This window comes from Lissotriton helveticus, chromosome 4_1 (genome assembly GCF_964261635.1).
Source record: "Lissotriton helveticus chromosome 4_1, aLisHel1.1, whole genome shotgun sequence".
NCBI classification, from domain to species: Eukaryota; Metazoa; Chordata; class Amphibia; order Caudata; family Salamandridae; genus Lissotriton; species Lissotriton helveticus.
The window spans coordinates 1,653,030,913-1,653,052,865 of record NC_136063.1 but is presented as its reverse complement, the minus strand read 5'-3'; the positions used below and the strand labels follow the sequence as shown (position 1 = coordinate 1,653,052,865).

The 21,953-nt window shown below is 43.5% G+C and overlaps 1 protein-coding gene across 26 annotated transcripts in view; it reads right to left on the bottom strand.

Moving 5' to 3' along the window:
• CLASP2 (cytoplasmic linker associated protein 2) overlaps positions 1–21,953 on the bottom strand; it is a 2,039,150-nt gene that overhangs the window by 591,159 nt on the left and 1,426,038 nt on the right. For 17 of the 26 annotated variants that reach the window (XM_078688301.1, XM_078688302.1, XM_078688307.1 and 14 more), the window contains 2 exons: positions 7,539–7,601; positions 2,759–2,865 (listed from right to left, as the gene is read on the bottom strand). In XM_078688301.1, the coding sequence (XP_078544427.1) occupies positions 2,759–2,865; positions 7,539–7,601 (170 nt within the window). The remainder of the gene's footprint in view (positions 1–2,758; positions 2,866–7,538; positions 7,602–21,953) is intronic. The other 9 variants (XM_078688313.1, XM_078688312.1, XM_078688314.1 and 6 more) reach the window with 1 other exon arrangement.

The window sequence follows — 21,953 nt, the reverse complement described above, 5'->3', positions numbered from 1 at the left end:
ATCTTACAACATTTATAATTAGTTAGTCAAAATAACAACAAAGATTTTGCATAAGATTTTCTCCTAGGCAGCATCAAGTACACAGTCATGCAATTAAAAATAAGTACAAAATTAAAGTTGACAAAACAAAATACAATCCCCTCGTAAACGGCGTGAAAAGGATTTTCAAAGCGCAAATCTACCTAAATCTACCCAAACAGGTACCTTGAGATTCCAGGTAACATAACACCTGTCTACAGTCTTTAACTATTTGCAAAGTCAATCCACCAATAAAGGTGTATTGGATGAAACACATGATTTTCAGAATAATTAAGCCAGGCCTACATATCTGTTCATAATAAACAGATCTTATGGTATCTGACATTAATTTCCCAAATGACCCAATCAGGCCTTTAACCTTTATTGGTGACTTGTCACCATCAACAATTCAGGCCTCCTATATTGAACATCAGCTTTCCCACAAGGTAGCCATAAGGGAAACAATCAGAAAAAAACCAAATACATGTAAAACTACAGTCATAAAAACAATGTATAACTCGTATTAGGAAAGGAGGTCTAACAAGAATGATCATAGTATGAGGGGGTAACCAAAACCCTTGCTTACAATGGTTATCTTTGAGATTATGTGTAACAAAATATCTGTCCACAATATTTAACAAACTGCAATGACAATCCACCATGAAAGGTTTGTTAGCTTTAACAACACTTTTCACAGTAGGCTTACTGCCTTTCTCGTAACCTTTCATAATAAACATATCAGGCCAATGGCATCTGACATAAATTTGCCCAATGAATGAATTATGCCCACAGCCTTTAAATTCCACATACACTTTCCCACAAGGCAACCAATAGGCACAGAGTCACAAAATTCTAGTTGGCAGATCAATATATCCAGCCGCTCCTAAAAGTGTTAACAAGGATTATCGAAGTGCAAACCATCTGTTTGAAAGATATGCCTGAGGGGTAACCCGGATGGGAGCCAACAGCAAATCCTTCCCTAATACAGTAACATGTGAGAAGCTATGTAACTCAATACCCTTCCACAGTCTTTAATACAATATAATAACAATCCACACTTAAAGACCTATTGGCTTTAACATATGAATTTCACAATATGTAATTCTTGTCTATACATTTGCGGTAAATTGTCATAATAAAATTATCAGACCTATGATATAACTTTTTCCAGCTACCCCTGTCAAGCTTACAACCTTTATCACCTAATTATCACAATACGTAATTCGGGCCTACTGTTTTCTGCATACGCTTTCCCACTAATCAGGGATCGGTATACTGTTATAAAAATTACAAATATGCTCAAGCTTACGGGTGGCAAAACAATATGCAACACATAATAAAACAGCATAACAAGGATCTGCAAAAGTACAATTGTCTTACTCCAGGAGTTTTCAGGGTTGAGCAGCAAAGTTCTTGCCTATTACAGTGATAAGTGCGAATCCATGTAACAAGTTCCGGCAGACAAGCTTTAAAACAGTGTAACGACAATCAACCCTTAAAGGCCTGCTGCCTTTATCATAAGTTTGTCGTAGTAAATAGGTCAGACCTTTGTCCTATTTTTTTTATAATAAATAGATCAGTCTTGATCAATAGCTTGTTACCATAACCAAATAGGTACTGCTGTATCAAGCATAACCTTTTCCACATAGCAGAAAGTGCAATATAAGCATTATTTTTCAGCAGAAGCACACAACTTCTTCCCAATCAAAACCTGTAATCAAGGACATTAGACATCCAGTAGACTGCTTAGGAGGTGATGGCGCTATAGAAACCCCCAACATATAACAGATTGTACAATAAGTTGCATAGCACAAGCTATAGGCAAAGTGACTTAAAAGGATTTATAAAGAGATGAAGTAGCAATACTTTACAAGCTATACGCTTTAGGAGGGGTTCTCTAGACAACCGTATAGACATTAATTGCATATTATTTTGCATTTTTATTACTTTTTACTTATTAGGTATCCAATCTGCCACTTTTATTCCCCATGGTTTTGAGGCAACAACTAGTTGGCGAAACTTGAGCTTCTGTTGGGCTGCTGCCTCCTGTCTGGAATATGAAGTTAAAAGCAGCATGTATTTTTAAAACGCAGTTTGTACTGTTCAGTTTAAACCCATAGAAACATTTATAAAATGGATGAAATGGGAACTACATTAAACAAAAAAAAAAAAAAGGGATTTCAACCTCTGTGTTGCAAGAAGTTTTTATCTCCATCGTCTTATGTATTTATTCCACATCATTCCTACCATCGCGTGGGATGTAACTACGTAAGCTTGCCTGCCACAGGGCACTCATCCTGAACTTTTACGCCCCACCACTTTCAAATGTAACCAGCCACCTGAGCCATACCCCTCCTTCAGTGTTGCTTCTTAAAGCGTTCTTTCTTTTTTTGTTGATCACAGAAAGTCACGCAGCAGCTGCACGGTCAAGCCAGACCTAATGACAAAATAAGCCTAGCAGAATAAAACATCTGTATCAAATCCCAAAAATTCAAACCTACGTTATTTGAAGAAACACTGAGTTGTAAAGAAACAAATCGGGGTGCTAAATGGTTTAGAATAAAATGCACAGTTCTTCCTGTGAAAGAAATCTTGTTTTAAAACTTAGATGTTTCATGTAAAATTTTTGATTTGAACATTCTAAATATATGTAAATGATAAAGCAAAATATAGACACAAAATGAACAAGAAAACTAAAAGCCCAGAAAATCAGAAGGACAATACAAAGAAGTTAACATACCAGAGCATCTGCTACCGCTTCCTCCACATCAGATCCTGTGTTCAGAACCCGCATTGCGCTTACAGATGAAGACAGCCTGCTTTGTTGACTGATGCTGTATCCTGTACCTGTAGTGCCGCAACAACATACAAACGATTATCGCAAAACAGATAAATTGGTGTGTTCAACAAAATAATCGGCATTGTATCATTTGATTGCACTGGGGTAGAGATAGAGGTACAGGAGAAGTGGGAGAGTGTGTGTATGTTTATATGTTTGGGTTTGAGTGTGGCTTACCTTTTATTAAAATAGCCACTCATTAAAAATGACCATGAAATAAGCGTTAAGCATACTGAAAGTCACACATTTTCATGCATGTCCACACATAGCAATGTATCCCATGTGACAGTGACTTCAACTGAAGACATTTTGAGCCAGGGAAAACATTTACATGTATAAAGCACACCGAGCATATTTAGCTATCTCTAGGAGTTGGTCATCACTGCTTAGAGTTGGCCTGAAGAATGAGAGAAGCAAGTTCCGAAAATGAGGAAATTGTTGTGTTCTTCTTTGATGAAGCTGTAGGGCATTTTAATATAAATCAGCCTGTAAAGAAAACACCCTAATTCTTTCAACACCAAAGTTAATGGTGGGAAAATAAACGGATGCAGACAGGAACTGACTGGCTGAAACTCATACACCATTCAAGCTAGCGTAAACTTTATACACTCTCTGACTCCACGTCAACTACATGTATCTGCTTTCATGAGTGACACTTCTGCCCAATATCGATTGCATTACAATAATCGGACAATGAAATCAAGCCAAAAAGTCAACTACAGTGCCACGATACATTCTGATCATTAATAGCACAACAATTTTAAAACAGTTTAATTATCAAAAGTACTTTGGGGTATCGCACACATTTGAAAATCATGATCATTCAATGTGTGGGTTTTTTTTTCAAAGAAGCAAACTTTTGGTGAAAATTGTAGGGATTTCATTTTACTGCTTAAGAAAAGGATGACCTCAGCAGGCACTGAAATTTCGATGATGTTTAGACTTCCAATGAGCGTTAACACAACCACAGTTTAAATATACTTAACATTATATTTACAGGTATGTGAAAGATATGGTAATGCAAATTTCTGGATGTTTTAAGATACCTGTAACATTTGTCAGTTACAGGTACCTAGAGAAAGGGGCAGGGCAAAGCCACACTGATGAGTTGCCACCATCCTTCTTGGCCCCTGTGTAGGCGACATGGCGGGTAATCATGGTATAAGGACGGTAATAACAACTTGCTGAGATGGCTGAAGTTTAAGTGAGCCAGCAGTGTGATCCTGCTGGTTTCAAAGACTGTGGCAACACCATTGGGGTGGAAGGGAGAACAACAACAACATTGTGGTCTTTCTATTGCTCAGCATAGCATAAGTTGGTCGATGAAGGGCATGATTGTTACTACTGCAGGGGAAAAAAGCAACTCTCTTGATCAGGTAGGGTTCTATGGCTCGGTGAATGCATCCTCAAATGCCCTGTAAAGCAGGACAGAATGAAGAGACACATTATAAATAACTCAGGACCACACTGAAGGAGTCTAGAATTAAATGGAGGTGGGATATTTCTGTGCTAAAAGGCCATGGAATGGTGCATGCCCTTAAGAAAGTTGTGTGCATATCCTAAACAGAGTCTATACTTATGGTGGTGCTGAAGGAGCGTAGGACCACATCTTGAGCGCAGCTGAAGGCAATTAACAGCAGACTGATGAATGTGGAACCACGACTGAACAACTCTACAAGCCAAATGGGAGACGTTGAGATGGAGATCTCTCCGCTTCAGATTAAAGGAAAAGACTTCACTAAAAACTGAGCATGCAGTCCATTATCTGTTGTAGTTGGAGGCCAGGGTGGAGCACCTCAAGAACGATGACCACCCTGTCAACTTGCGATTTTTGGTTTCCATGCCCTTCAAGATGGTGAAAAACTGAACAATTTCATTGCTGTCTGGAGATGTTTCTGATATTATTACAATGAAAAGGGCTTTTTGGATTCCCTTCTATGACAAGGATGGTGTGTCCACAAAGGAGGGAACTTTTGTATAGTCTGGGTCAGTCGAGAAAAGGACATGATCTTCAAATCTTTAATCCTAAAAGGAATATGTCACGTTTTGGGAGAAGTCTTGTTTACCTTGACATGAAATGGGGAATATAAGTGAGGAGAGGGAACTTAGTGCCTCTGAGGAAGGAATTTGTATGTAAGGGTCTGGAGGCAGAGGTATATTACCAGCAAGCCTCTTAGCGGTGGACAACTATGTAGACATGTTACTTCAAGCAGATATTGTTCAGATCGTTCTGGATGGTGTTTGGGGTGGAAAAAGATCTAGGGTTGACTAGCAGGATGTTTGGTAAGAAAATCAGGAGTGTCAGAAGCCTATGTGGTATGCCTGGCAACCTGCGTATTTACCAGAGGCAGAAACAGGGTTTTAATCAAGTGGCCATCAAACTATCCGTGAGGGCCTTGATAAAAGGAAGCAAGAGCTCAGAAATACATGGCCCAGGCTGCAAAATTTCTATCAGGATGTTTGTTTGCCCCTGCTCTGAAACAGATAACTGAGACTCTGCTGGGGTTCATGCCCTGGAGGAGGCACCAGCCCAGGGTGCATAAACTGGTTGTGCTTCTGTAGTATGGTAGTAATATATCATTGGAGATCGAGCTGAAGTCAGTTCAGTGTCTGACCCCGATATCTGAATTAGATCCTCTTCAGGCTTCAGTACCAGTGTCTATGTGGAAGGGACCAGCGCAGGTCTTGGAGCTGGATGAAAGCCTGTACTAGTTTCAGCATGTGGCCCGAAGTGAGTCCCAAGGGGTAAGACAGCACCAAAGAGGGGTGATCTGGTAGCGGTAATGCGCATGGGGCCCCTGTGGTTCCTAGAGGCCTGAAGGTGCGCCAAGGAGAACCAGAATCACACCATAACTCAGCAACCTGCCCACCTTGAAGATTTAATTCGGCTGTGGAGTCGCTAATGGCCTGGGAAGCTCGGGGAACACTGGGATCGACAGATGAAGCGGCTCTGAAACCAGAGTACTCAAAGGTGTATGACTCACATCATGATGCTCCCATGGCCTTCTCTTTAGGTCCAGAACAGAATTCGCTTTGGGGTCATCAAAGGAGAAAAGAAATAGGAATGTGGAGCTCATGATTTGCATTGGAAGGTACGTAAAGAAAGGACATGGCATCAGCACACAGGTGTGGCGGTACGAAGCCAACGTGGAGCAGCACGGTGCCTCCGAAAGGCATGAGAGCACATTCTGGGGTAAGGAATCTGCAGTTAAAAGTATCCATCAAAAACTATTTATTTTCACAACAGCAGCACAAACAAAGGCACAGCTTAAGCATCATCGGTAATTTAATGGGGTCATTAGAAGAACATATGATCAAGAAGATGGATTAAAAAAGGAATTGACGTTTATTATTTGGCTTCTGCCATTAAGGCAGGATTGTCAAAAAAATGCTCTTGAAGCTCCTCTCTTCCCCTTTCCGAACCCTTCATCACTGAGGACAGTTTTATCTTTTCTGCAAATAAAGTAGAAAGAGGTATGTGTGACACTTGTTAGACTGCAAGTACTGGGAGCACATACAAGCACAGGCAGTGGAAATTGAACAAAAGACAACAAAAGTACATCCACAAATCATACTGATTTAAGCAGTGGAGCACTGTCTTGTAAGTTTTACTTTTAAGAAATAGAGACAAAATATATACATATTAACCCTGATACGTTCAGAAAACAGAGGAGGAAACAAAGAAATTGAGTCGTAGGTTAATCATAAGTTGTTTTTTTCTTTCCCCAAAACTCTATTGCATAAATCATATCAAGGAAAACATGAACAGCTGTGATAGACAAACTGTGCTGAGAAATAAATATAAATGTTCAATAAATAATTTTTTGACACCACAGAAACAAATAACAGGACGAGGACAAGTTCTATCCATGAAGCACCAACAACCAAAAAATGCATTTTAAACCAAACAGCTAGGTAATGTTTAAAATAGCAGATGTACTGCCCAATGTCCAATTAAGAAAGTACTAAAAAGAAAATATATAATTAACGTTAAGCAGAGAAGTGTCTGTAGTTTAGCAGTAAGACAGCCAACAGCACTGCACTGTTCTAAATTGAGAGATTTAGAATCTCAACTCATACCAAGGAACATGTATGAGATTTCCGCTCTGAGCAAAGTTAATTCAAGATTTTTCAGCAATACTTCGAAGATGCTGCCTTGCTTATGAAGTCCCAGTAAAGGTTGAAAAATTGGTCTTTCAGAGCGGTATGACGAGGACTACTAGTAAATGTATTTTGACTACACAGATCTGCCGTACATCTTATTTAACAGTAATCATCACATCTAACGAGAATGACCGCCAGTAGCATTCTAGTTTTAACATCATATCATTGAAAAGGAACAATAAGGCACGCATGAGAGTACATCGAATCGTGAAAAGGATTAGCATGCATGAAACACTAGATTCAAAGAAAGTCTAAGAATGAAGAAAAAATAGCCAGCAAATCAAACAACAAATGCAAAATAACATTTAAAAAAATTGATAAACTCATGGGAAATGTAAGCCAGTCGATGCTTAACTTATCTGGTGTAGTACTATATATTACAAAAATGTAGCAAGATGGACAGCCAAAATCAAATCAAATATCCATCTGTGGACAGGGTATGTTTAATGAAAACAAAATGAGGTACAAAAATGGAATCACCGAACAGATATTTATCGAAGTGTAACTCATCCTTCACCTGAAGCCCCAAACACATCTGGGGTGTAGAGTGCACCAGTGGACCTGGAGTGATGTCTGGAGGCTGCAATTACAGGACCACAGAAACCTTTTCTGTTACCAAGGGAACAGGAAGACCAGCTACGCAGCTTAAGAAACATAGCATCAGATAAACATCATTTGTACATAGTACAGGTTATGCTTGGTATGCTGATAAAAAGAGATGTGATGCAGGTATTTTCAACCGCCTTAAAAAGCATCTTGATAACATGTCACTATAGTGTTTCAAACTTTCAAATGCTGCACCAGTCCAATGGATTATAACAGAAGCACTTCAATTTACTCACAGTGCAACTCAGGTAACTCACATTTCAGTCATTTTAGCAGTAAATATTGGAATCGCCGGATATCGAGGCTACGTAAAGCTTTAGATTAATGTGGTGTAAGAAATGGGTGCACCAAGGGCTCATATCCATTAAACACATTCCAGGAGAATCCCATCATTGAATGCTAAAATATTTGAACTACGAATGAACAAAAAAACTGCATCTGCCATAATGCACTGAGGTAGGACTGATCCAAGATACAAAGGTGAGATTTCCACACTGTGAGATGACGATTTGATGTTAATTCACACATACTAAAAATCGAAATAAAATATTGCTTTTCGTAGCTGAGAAGCTTTTATATACATTCATGGTCTATAATTAAGCATTTATATTTTTTTCTCGCAAAAAGGCACCTCCAACATTTTTAATGGAAGCAGAAACTCTACATTCAATTGAGCACATTGCTCAGGACATTGTGGTAATCAAGCGTGTACAGGTAGGTCAATGTTGTCTGCTCAAGTGTAGTTTGATTTTTTCTCACTTGTGTGATTATTTTATAATATACATCGACCTTTGGGGTACATTACAGGGCACTGCTAACTCCGAAAACGGTTAGCAAGTAAGACATTTATGACAGTACTATTTTTAACATAGTATTTGAGAGGTGTGACCAAATTGGTAACCATAGTCTAAACAGTATCACAAGAAGGATTTAAATCTAGGCAGAGATTACTTTGATAATGTTAGTGAAAAGGAATCAAACCTCAGAGGTTGAGCCTCAGAAACAGAATATCTGGCAAGCTGATCGCAATACATTGGACTGGCTTTGGGAACGAAAATTGTGAATGTGTCAAGGGAACAACTTGATTTTGCTAATTTCACAACATAATGGCCAGCTGACAGGTTTTTAGCTTTCTAGGCACTAAAACTCGACTTTAAAAATACTAAAAGGTCGCCTCTATGAACCAGAGATAAAATGATATCTAAGATTCACTAAGCATGTATAAAGCCAAACGTGGGAATCACTTTTGAGGCAATCCAAACTCTCTACTGACTTATTGCAACAATTGAATTATATTGCAAGAAATACACTATTTGGGTTAAGCCTTAGTTTCTCCACCAGAGTCAGAACGACTCGTATTTATTTTACTAACTGTCTGGTGCACTGCCTGCCAGCCACAGTACAGACTTTTTTAAGGAGGGGCGGGGGGGGGGGGGGGGGGGGGACGACACAATAAACAACCTCCTGCCCTGATGAAGTCATGTAGACATATGCATACAAGCCCAATAAACGTTATTCGCTCTCAACTTTACAAAGTGTTTCAAGGTTGCAGTCCGAGGAGCTCATCTAATACCAAACACGTCTGTCTGGAAATCTCTTCACCTTTCGTCCTTTATGCTTATGTGACTAAGCTACGAGAAATTGCTAAAGGAGACAAACACTTTAAACGATGATAGGAAAAAAGAAAGCAAAGTCTCTGATGATTCTATGCTTTTAGAGACAAATACATATCTGACGTTCTAGTCCTCACAAAGTAATATACAAGCAGATAAATCTAACCTCATGTCATAAATAACAAGGTAATAGAAGCAGATAAATCTAACCTCATGTCATAAATAACAAGGTAATAGAAGCAGATAAATCTAACCTCATGTCATAAATAACCCAAACTAATTTAATTTTGTCATCATTCATTTGTTAAACAAAAAACAGTCAACATTCACAAACCTTGTGTGAAAAATTAAGTGCATCATTACTAGTGCCATATCAATAAAGAAAGTATAAGAACATATGATTACTTGATCATCAGAAAGTGCTCCAGCTTGTTTATGAAATCAGAAGTTTTGACCATGGTATGGAGCATTCTGGTTTAGGGTAACCCATCTCGCCTAAGTCAAAATAGATCTGTGACCATCTCTGAGTAGAAAAAGCTACCTACCTGCGGTAATGATCTTTCTAGTGAATGCGCTCTCCCTACAGATTCCTCACCAGTAAAATAATCCCAAACTTCAGACTAGATCCAGAAGTGGTGTCAAATGACGTCCCCAAAGCCATGTAGCATCCACTCCAGTGCAACGTCAGATTCTATCAATTTTTTCCAAGGCTTTGAGGTGAACAGATGGACTGGTATCGACAATACATTTGGCATTAACAAATTCAATCTCAGGATCTTATTAGCTTTGCCTAATACTTATACTTCAAACAGGGAGGCAGTATGGGTTGGTGAGGAGTTTGCAGGTAGCTACAGTATCCACCAGAAAGAAATGTTATTGCAGGTAGGTACATTTTTCTTCTGATGGATACTTCTATCTGCTGATTACTCACTTGTACAATATATTACTGAGCAAAACCCTGCCTACGGGGAGGATTGATGGAGCATTATTCTAGGAAATCTGACAAGAACAGATCTGCAAAACTTCAGAATCTATCTTGGCAAAGGTGTGCAGTGATACCCACATAGCTGTGTTGTGGATTTAGCCCAGATGGAATGGGCTTTGATTCCTTCCGGGAGTTCCTTCCTAGCAGGTCTTGATGCAGATGGTGATCTACCACACCAGGATCCTTTTCTGCACTGCTTTGTATTTTTCTAGGTCCCACAAGAATCTACAAAGAGTTGGTCATTCAGTCACGTATCCTTGGTAGGATCTAGGTAGCACATGACCACAAGCCTATGGTCCAACCTCTCCTCCTTAGTGGTATGGAGGGGGGTAAAATGTTGGAAGGGTGGTGGACTGACTCGGGCGGAACGGAGCTACCACTTTAGGAAGGAAAACAGCCTAGGTCTGCAACAGCCAATCTGTCAGGGTAAAAGGAGGAAAATGGATTACGGGAGCGAATAGCTTGTAGTCCCCCATTCCCTTCTGGCTGTGGTGATAGCCACTAAAAACACTACTTTCATGGTTAACATTCTTAAGGAACAACTATGAAGGGCCACAAACAGAGCCCACAAAAGAAAAGTTAATACTAAATTAGGATCCCACTGGTGTACAACAAACGGGTAAGGAAATAGAGATTTGTCAACCCGTTTAAAAAAATGCTTCATAGTAGGGGATTTATGTGCACTCGTTATTTACTTTTAAAACCTTTTAAACTATGATGATTTTAGAATGTGTAAAAATTGTATGACGCTGCTACTTTTTTAAAACAAACAACTGCTTGAATTTGGGAAGTAACTTACGTTTGGGGCAGACGGGGGGGGGCACAAGCTTTCTCTACACCACTTCTGCTTTGAGCCTCGGTCTAGTGATTGCGAGGGAAGCCAGCTGGGATGATTGAAGGGGTGGGGCGAGACACGCGAGGCGCACAAACTGCACGCTGGAGCTAGTACCGAATTGCGCGCCTTGAATCAGTTTGCACCTTATCTAGAGCCGCAAATAAAGAACCGTATATTAGCAGAGGGTATTCTCACCACACAGCTGAGTAAGGACTCGAGGGCCTCAGCCCACCATACTTGTAAATACAATAACTCCAACCGGAATAAGCCTTTGAAAGTCATGATGTTAAATACGCGGTCACTTCAGTAGCACTGCCTTGAAATATTCACCTTACTGCAAGATGACTCACCGGATATTTTAGCAGTTACTGAAACTTGGCTGGACGATAATTCTGGTCCTAATATAGCTGCAGCATTGCCTGCAGGATATGATGCCTTATGGCATAATAGGCCTGCTGGGAAAAGAGGTGGGGGAGTGGCAATTGTTTGTAAAAAACAGTTGACAATGGGGAAATTAGCAGGGGAAACCCTTGAAGGAGCTGATATATTAACTGTGAAAGCCAACACTGACACTATGAGTGTGGCAATAGTGGTTGTGTACCGACCCCCTAAAGCGCCCCCCAAGTTTATTGACCATCCTACTGAAATCACCAACAATCTTTGCACACGGTTCCAACAGCTTTTGATGGTAGGGGATTTCAAATATCACTGGGACCAGCTACCCCGAGAAGCACAAGCCCAACAGCTGGATGAAATCATGGCCACATTGGGACTGTATCAGTGGGTTGACGCCGCCACCCATGAAAAAGGTCATATATTAGACCTACTCTGGTCCACCCAGTCACTAGTTAAACTATTAGAGACATCTCGCTGTGTATGGTCCGATCATTATTTGATCAGTTTCCAAGTGACCCTAACTAATTGGTCTCCCCATCCTCTGCCCAGATGGAAAATGGTGCAGAGTTGGAATAAAATCGAAGCCTCGTGTTTGGGAGAAACTTTATGAGCCATGGCTCCTGGGGAAACATGGTCTGAGGATCCTGAAATCAGGTGCGAATCCATTTGTAATCAAGTGACTATGGCCATTAACATACTGGCACCTGCTTGCAGAATAAAAATGGAAAACAAGGGAAAGGGCTCTCCCTGGTTCACTGAGGAACTCAGGGGGTTGAAGCAGATCCTCCGCCACTATGAAAGACAGTGGCGAAAAACCTTTGAGCCACAGACACTCCTGGAATAAAGTCATAAACTTCTTAGCTATAAAAAAAGCTATCCTTAAAAGGAAGGCTGAATTCTATGAGTCCAGGATTCTGGCCGCTGACAACAAACAAAAAGGCTTTTACATTTTTTAAAGAGCTTAGCCAAAAGCAGATGCAAGAACCCCCTCCCCCCCTCCCCCCACCAGTTGGGAACTTTGTAATAAGTTCCTGACGTTCTTTTCAGATAAAGTAAAAGATATTCTTATTGACATTCATAAAACCCCCACCAATCCACAGGTCCTTGCTGGGGCAAAATTGTACAAGAATATAATGGATCCTATCACCATCTTTCCGAAATTGGACCCAGATTCCTTGCTTCACATTGCATCGAAGATTAAGTCAGGCTCACCTGCGGATCCCTGCACCCCAAAGATTTTTAAATTAGCCCTGCCAGCGATCAAGATAGAAGTTCTCTCACTGCTTAACCTCTGTCTGGAAACAGGAACAGTCCCCAGAAAATTTAAGGAAGCCAGAGTCACTCCACTACTCAAAAAAGTGGGAGCAGATACCACCATAATGAAAAACTTTAGGCCCATTTCACAACTTCTGTTCATAGCTAAAACCCTGGAACAACATGTTCTTAAAACCCTATCTGGGTTTATGGAAGATCATCACTTATTTGGGAATAGGCAGGCTGGCTTCAGATCCCACCATAGCACAGAGATGGTGATGCTGTCCGTACTGGACGTAATCAGGCTCACGGCAGACAAGAGAAAGCTGTGTGCCCTGGTCATTTCAGACCGGTCGGCAGCGTTCGACACGGTCAATCACGCTCAACTTTTGACCAGAATCCGGGACATAGGTAATGATGGGACAATACACCAATGGATTGCCTCATTCTTGACAGACCGCACCAAAGCAATTCAGATGGGCGATTGTGTATCCGACAGAGGGCCCATAATCTGTGGAGTTCCCCAGGGGTCTGCCCTATCGCCACTGCTGTTTAACATTTATTTGCGTCCTTTGGTGATAGACTTGGCCCGGAGGGATTGTCAAGTGTTCAATTATGCCAACGACATCCAAATCATCCTACAAATTTAAAATACTCCTCAGACCCATGCACGGGTACAAGACATTCTGAGATTCCTAGTAAGCTGGATGACTCAATTCATTAAAGGTCAACCCGGATAAAACTGAGGTGTTGGCCATTACTATGTATAATAATCCATGGTGTTATCAATTCTGGCCACAAGAGCTGAGAGACAATCCGTCTCCGGCACCAGTTGGAAAAACCCTGGGTATAAAAATTGATGCCAATCTCTCTTTGTCTAACCAAGCTTCCACTGTCTTCGGGACATGTGTGGACCTACTAAGGCAACTGAGGAAACTCTCACCTATCCTCTCTCTTCCCACCATGCGAACGGTGGTGACAGCAATGATCTTGTCTCGTTTAAACTATGGCAATGCGCTTTACATTGGGTTGCTGGAGAATCTGTTCAATAAACTTGTGGTAATGAATGACGCAGCCAGGCTGATTTTTAAACTCCCCATACTAACAAGAGCTGCCACCTTATTACAAAAACTCCACTGGCTCACTAATAAACAAAGGACCAAGTTTAAGGAACTCTGTATTGCCCATAAGGGCCTATATGGACATGCCCTAAGTTACATCAAAGAGCGCCTGGTGAAATATATTCCAAGCCGCTCTCTAAGGTCCTCTGCGGGGAACCAATTATCTTGCCCACGGTTTAACCTCACAAAAAAAGGAGGACGAGCCTTCTACGTTTGCATTCCATAATTATGGAATAAGCTCCCATCCCATCTTAGATCGAGACGGCCCGCCTACCATTCAGAAAGAATCTGAAAACCCTCGTCTTCATTGAAGCCTGGGCTTAATGCCATTTCGCTTTAGGGCCATATTCACCTGGAGGTACTGTAGTTCTCTTCCCATAGCGCTTAAAAGTCGGTATTAAGCGCTTTAGAAATTTGAATTAACAATAACAATGTATGGCTGGTCTTGAAGAAAGAGAAATGCAGACAACACAGCCAAATACCCTTTGACAATGCCAACTGCACAACCCTTCTGGGCAAGCAAAGGATAATGGCAATTCTAAGACCTGGGACAACTTAACCTACAAGGGGTCTAAGCTGTGCTTTGTGCACCATGCAAGAAAGCTACCCATTTTCTTGAGTAAACTGATTTGGTAGAGGGGCAACAGGTGGAAAGAATGATGCAATCACCTCCGGTGGCAACTGGAAGAAAGTAAGATGTCCCTGCTTAATCTTCAGGTATGAAGCTGGAGACCTCCAAGATTGAGATTCAGCACCATCCCCTCTAAATGGAGAGGAGGTTCAGTCTGAATGACAGTCTCAGTGGTGGAAAAGTGGAGAAATGCCAAAAGTCTGCGTACCACGCCATCCTTGTCCAGTCCACGGGAAATTAGACTAACTTAGGCTCGGTCTTGGATAATCTTCCTCCGAACCTGAGGAATCAAGGGTATGGGAGAAATGCATAATTGCAGCTAAAAATTCCACTTCAACTAAAACGTATTCCTCAAGGCTCCTTTCAACAGATACTGGAGGGAAAACAAGTCCACTTGAGGAGTGCTCCACTGAGTAAAGATGTCTTGGAATACCTCCGGTAGTAAACACCACTAGTGGCTGCAAGATAACGCCAGCTCAGGCTGTCTGCTCTGACATTCAGAGACCCAACTAGTGATTAAAAGTGGGCTAGATCCCTTGGTGGTGTGCCCGAGACCACAGTCTCAGTGCTTCCAGCCAATGAAGGCGACACCCTACCCACTCCTGCTTGCTGACGTACCGTATCACTGTTGTGTTTTCGGTTGAGATCTGGATGGACCCACTTTGGATGGAGGGGATAAATGCGTTGAGCACCAGTCGAATTGCCGCAGTTGCAACAGATTGACGTAAAGAACCTGTTCTTCTGAGACAAGAGGCCTCTGGCTTGCCTCATTCACCTACAAAATCACTTCCACCGCAAAACTGGGGAAGATCACAATGAGTCTGCGAGGTCTCTCATGTATTGTAGCCACTTCCTATGCAGGGGCGGCTCCTCTGTTATGGCGGAGGAGCATCCCGCACTGCTCAGAGCCAGGAGCTGAAACAAAAAAACCAATTATGATAAAATATTTATTATCATTTTATTTTGTCCTGGCTGAGCCGAGTGGCTGGAGTCTAGGGAGGGGTAGGGCCATTGTCTAAGATGGCAGCAGGGAGAAGGAGAGTTGTGCATTGTAAGTGTGCATGTTGGTCTGGCCGGTCATCTTAGGACGGCCAAACGATATAGGCCTTACATTTCCCCAACCCAGCTGAGTTGCACAGATGGGTGGAGAAAAGGCACAGACCCCCCTGAGCAAGTGTTATTTCAACCCGCTCAGCCCAATCTGGGCGCTGTTCTCATGCTGGGTAATAGCCTGAGAGCAGCATCTGGATTGGGTGGTGAGTCTAGGAGCCTGTGTAGTAAGGGCGATCCTGGAAGAAGCTGGACTCCGCCGGTGACAGCCGCAGGTAATTCTTTCTTTTCTTATATATACTATTCTCCTCAACCCAACCACCCCTGCGAACTGCCCTGCCACTTTGCTTGGTTAGCAGCTGCCACTGATCCTGTAGATGCACCACTCTAGGGCCTTTATGATCCAATGTGGGTATGTGACTAGGAGAATGGAGGAAGCCGGAGACCTAGGGATCTCAGAACCTTCAGTACTAGAACGTGCATGCCTTGTTGTTGAATGGGAGGTTCCATCTCGTGTAGGTCAATATTTCTTTGAGGTGGAGAAGAATATTGTCCAGGTTGAACAGTAGGGATAAGTTTCACTGCCAGTGAAAAGACACAACCTTTGTCGAACCAGCTTTGATCAGCCAATCTTCCAGGTATGAAAAAATAGGGATGACCTGCAATCTTGTGATAAATCGCCTATACTGCCATCACCTTGGTGAAGAGTTGAGGCGGCAAAGTTAAGCCAAAAGGAAGCACTGCAAACTGAAAATACATAGAACTCAACACAAAGTTAAAATACTTCCGGTGGGGCTGAAAGACTGCGATATGGAAATACGTATCCAACAGGTCAAGCGAGAATGTCCAGCTTCCAACGCCAGTAACAATTGTACTAGGCTCAGCATCTTCAACATTTCCTTTTTAAGTAAGAAGTTCAGCTTCCTGTGATCCAGTATCGGGGGCGGACCACAGTCCTTCTACAGTAAAGGAAATAATGGGAGTAACATCCTTGACCTTTTTTCCTGCTCCCGCACTAACTCCAGAGTTCCTTTCTGAAAAAGTGCAGCCACCTCCTTATGTAGGATAGGTAGGGAGCTCTGGAGGGGGAGGGAGGTGTGGGTCCAAAGTAATGGCCTTCCAGGCTGGCAGAAGAAGAAAACTTACTTAGTTTCCAATACCTGAGAACCAAAGTTACAAGTAAGTAACTGGTTTTCTTACTCCAGTATTAGAACTTTCATAGATTCCCATGCTTGAATCAGAGTAGCTAGCAGTTCTGAGCAATTCCGTTTAACCTTGATTCCTTATTCAACCATTATAAGCATCAACATCAAAAGTCAATGTCAATTAAACACATTTGTAAACATAAGAAAAAAAGGAAGAAAAAAGCAAATGAACATACAAAAATGTGCCAAGAGCATAAGCAGAAAAATGGAAGAAGGGTAGAAAGGGAAAGCTCACCACTCAATGAAAGAGGTTCCTCAGCACTGCCTGGCCACTGCTGTCTCACTGTGAGTTGAAGAATCCTGGCAGTAATGTCTTGTAATTGTACAAGTACTACTCAAGGTTGCTGCTCTGCAGATCTCCCGGATAGGAACTCCAGCAAATAGGGCTGTCAAAGAAGAAATCGCCCTAGTGGAGTGAGCACGGACCAGACCTTCAAGGGGCTTACCAGCTGCTCTGTGACCATAGTGGAGAAGCGTGGCTCAGTGGTTAGAGGCAGCAGACCCGAAAGCTGAGATCGGCCGTGGACCAGGGTTCGATTCCTCGCCTCGGCGGGTCTCGGGCTCAAAAATTCCACGGACTCGACAATTCTCGCTCCGGTGCCTACTCGACTCACGGGGTCACACTCTGCGACTCTGGGCAATAGCTTGCTTAATCTCCACTACGGCCCCTCGCGGCGGGATGCCTGGCTTTCACCTTGTGGATACCCTGCCGGGGTATCTCACAGGGGAATACCAGGACGGGTTCCCTAAGCAAGCGCCTTGATACCTTCGGGTGATACGTGCGCTATATAAGTCGCAATACATACTGGATAGCGCTGGCAATCCAACGAGCAATCACCTACTTGGAAAGGGGACACCCCTTACGAGGGGTGCTAAAAGACACAAACAGTTGAGGAGACTTTCTGAAGTCTTTAAGTACTTGAAGATAGAATTTTAAGCACCTCTGAATGTCCAGTGAGTGGAGTGCCTTTTCTGCCGGATTAGTAGGTTGAGGTAAAAAAAGTTTTGAGTATGACCGGCTCATTCAAATGAAAGTCTGAAGGCACTTTCGGTATGAACTTTGGGTTGGTACGAAGTATCACTGTCTCCTTTTTAAACGGGAGTAAAGGTTCCTGAATAGTGAGAGCCTGCAATTCACCCACTCTCCTAGCCGAAGTCAAGGCTAGCAGAAGAGCCACCTTCCAGGAGAGGAATTTCAAACCCGTCCGGTGAATAGGTTTGAAGGGATGCTTCATGAGCTGGGTGAGAACCAAGTTAAGGTGCCATAGAGGAGGCGGAGGCTTGACTGGAGGGAAGACTCTGAAAAGGCCCTTGAGAAACGGTTTAATTATCCTTGCCGACCAGAGGGAAGGACCAGAAGATGTGTGCCTGAAGTGAGAGATGGAGGTAAGTTGAACTTTAATGGATGAGTGAGACAGCCCCGATTTTGCTAGTGAAAGAATGAAAGGAAGAACTTCATGCGGTTCAGAAGAAAGAGGATGGAAACCCTCTTGTTGGCACCAAATGCAGAAACGCTTTCACTTCAACTTGTATGTCTTGTTGGTACTTGGGGCTCGTGCCTGAGAAAGCACATCTCTACATTCTGCTGAAAGGGTCAAACCAAGAAATTCTCTGTGCTCAGGAGTCATGTCGACAACTACTGGGATTGAGGATACGGGTGTCAGACTTGGCCCTGGGACATTGTCAGCAGCAAAGGAATCGGCTGCAATGGAAGTGGAAGGTCCAGGGAGAGGAGATGCAGCTCTGTGAACCAAAACTGTCGGGGCCACGCAGGAGATATCAAAATCATCTTGCAAGGTTCCGCCTTGAGCTTCCTGAGAAGCCTGGGGATCAGCAGATCGGGAGGGGGGGGAGGGGGAGGGGGGAGACAGCGTAAACAAATGCGCCTGACCAGGCCATCAAAAGCACATTCCCCAATGATCCCGGATGGTGAAGCCTGCTTGTGTAATATCGGCATTTCTTGTTCTCCGGCGTGGCAAAGAGGTCTATGGAAGGCCTGACCCATAGGCAAAAAACCTCTTCAAGAGTGGACTGGTCTAATTCCCATTCGTGGTTGACTGATTTCAGTCTGCTCAGCGTGTCCGGTGTCTCGTCGAGAACTCCTGGAAGGTGCTCTGCTTTGAGCAATATCCCCTGCTGGATCGCTGATTCTCATATTGTCTGGGCTTCTTGTGACAAAAGACGAGATCTGGTGCCACCTTCCTTGTTTATATAATGCATGGCAGTCGTATTGTCTGTACGTACTAGAACTGCAGACTGCTGTCTTTGCGGATGAAAAGCCTGCAAGCCAAGGCAAATCGCTCTGAGCTCCATCAGATTGATATGTAGAAAACGATGTTGGGGCAGCCAATGACCGCCTACATAAAGGTCTTGCAAGACCGCTCCTCACCCCTCCAGCGAGGCATCTGTAGTTATTATCTGAGGGGCTGGAGTGATCCTGAAAGAGAGGCCCTGAGAAACGTTTTTCTCGTTCGTCCACCATGATGTGGCGTCCCTCATGGACACGGTAACGAAGATCTTGTCTTCGAAGAATCCGTCGACTTGGCGCCACTGCAAGTCCAACTCCTCCTGGAGAGGACGCGTCTGCAACCTGTAGTGAGGAATTAGAGGAATGCAGGAGGAAATGGACCCTAGGAGGGACTTGTAGAGAGGAACCTAAAGTGACTGTCTTTTTAACAGTAGACGGGTCATGGCCATCAGCTTTTCTTGCCTCTCCAGGGTCAGAAAAGCTTTGTTGAGGGACGTGTCCAGAATGGCTCCCAGGAATCGGGCTGTTCTGGATGGACAGAGAGTCGACTTTTCTCTGTTGAGAGTCTGCCTGAAATTGTTGAAAAGGCATGTGACCGCCGCCACGGATTCTTCTGCCGCGTGCTTGGTAGAAGCCTTCAGCAACGAGTTGTCCAGGTAAGGGAAGACCTGATGCTGTTGTTTTCGTATAAAAGCTGTCACAGGAGCTAATACTTTACGCGGAGCAGATCGGAGTCCAAAAGGTAGGACCTTAAACTGAAAGTGGCTCTTGGCTACTGTGAAGCGAATGAACCTCCTCTGGGCTGGATGGATGCACACATGAAAGTGTGCGATCTCTAGATCCAAGGTGGCCATGTAATCTCATGAGTTGAGAAGACGAAGGATGCACTGCAGAGAAACCATTCAAAATTATTGTTTGATGAGATCGGTGTTGAGCTCCCTCAGTTCTAGAATAGGGCGCCACTTTTCTAAAGTCTTCCGGACCAGGAAGAACCGGGAGTGGAAACCCTCTACCGGCTGAGAGAGAGGAACTGGCTCTATCGACCCGTTCAGGAGCATTTGATGGACTTCCAAACGTAGAAGACAGATGTTTTGACAGTGGCGCAAGGGGGCATGGAAGGTGGTGCATGGACATATTCAAGAGTATGGCCGCATTGAATTATCTTCAGAATCCAACGATCCGATGTTATTTTCTGCCAGTTGTTGAAGTAATTTGAAATTCTGCCTCCCACTGGTGTTACAGGAGGAGAACAGATAGTAGTATGAGCCAGCAAGCCGCTATTGACGCTTAGAGGAGTCCCTTCCCTGGCGTCCCTGTCTTCCTCTGTTGTTAGATCTAGAGAAAGAGGATGATTGATTTTGCCACTTGTTATAATTCGGCCTGTAAGATTGAGTGTTTGATCCATATCAAGAATACCGTTGTTGCTGATATCCTCCTCTGTAGCTGGCACTGCCTCTACCTCTGGCTCCACGGAAGGGGACCTTGCGGTACTGCAGAGTCCCTAAGGATTTTGCTGTTTCCGTGTCTCTCCTAATGTCCTGGAGCGCATCATCAATATGTTTTCCAAAGAACGCCTCCCCTTCAAAGAGAAGATCCTAGATATTGTTTTGGACCTCAGGACGAAACCATGTAGCCTGCAGCCAGCCTTGCCAACGAAGGGCAGCAGCGCCCGCAAGGGAGCGGAATGCCGTTGTTGGAATGTCCATTGCACAATCAATGACTTCAGAAGATGATTTCTCTCCCTCTTGAAGAATCCTCTTCGCTTCCCCTTTCGCATCCTCCGGCAATTGATCCAGATGGGGGAATGGTCACACCACATCTGGCGATCGTAGCGACTAAGTATCGCTAAGGGGTTCGCAGCCCTGACCAACAGGCTGGATATGGAGGAAAACCTCTTGCCCGCGTTATCGAGGCATCTGCCCTCTTTATATGGAGGTGTCATCAGGGAAGCAGAAGGATTTCTAGACTTTCTTTGGGCAGCCTGGGAGAGGACAGAGTCCGGTTTAGGCTGACTTAACAGGCAGGCAAGGCTATCGTCAGGAGCCTTATATTTCTTCTCGCGACGAGGCAGAACCGGAATCACCGTGGCTGGACTCCCCATCACTTTCAAGCCCTCATCCCAGATGTGACCAACTATCGGAATGGACCAAACTGATTTTTTGTAAGGCTCCTTGAAGTCATAGAGGAAACATTCAGACTACACCGTAGGCATGGGCAGTTCAAATCTCTTAGCGGCCCTTTCCATTAAATTATGGAAACCCCCCATGTCTCTGGGGGGAAATCAACAGGTGCTGGTGAAGGAGAAGCTGGATCAGGAATTACATAGTCATCCCACTCTGCGCCTGGAACTGGTATAGTGACGTTGCCCTATCCTCATCAGAGGTATCATCCTGAATGAGAGGGATGATGAGTGGCGCATCCTGAGCCACGGGCAGTGGTTGAGGCGGTGGCAATTGAGTGGTAGAAGGCAATGCAGGCGGAACAGCTGTAACTGGCACCGCAACTCGAGCCGAAGATTGTGTTGGGAATCTCCGTCTATAGTCCAATAGCATAAACTATTGGACTATAGACATAGCATAAACTGCAAGTCCGTTAGTAGGGAGGAAGGGATCTCCTGTTGGTAGTCCTCCTGATAATCTAAGGGAGGATCATATTGCTGTTCCTCCACGTATTCCCCATCACAGAGTCTGTGACCTGGCACTTAATGTGCAATTGAGAAGGGCTATTGGCATAGCTAGACGGTCCTTCATCCTCTTCAGAACACTCTTCTAGGAGGAGGAGTGCAGGAGGTAGAGGAGTCACCCTCCTGGGGAAAGTCATGTCAGGTGTAATTTGGCACTTCCTAATAGTAATGGCAATTTTTTCCCTCGTCGATGGGATTGTGGACGACGAAGAGAGAGTCGTCGACGGAGATATGGACGTCGTCTAGACCGCCGTCGTCGTTGTCATCCTCGTCGACTAAAAAGCCATCACTGGCGTCAAGGTCGT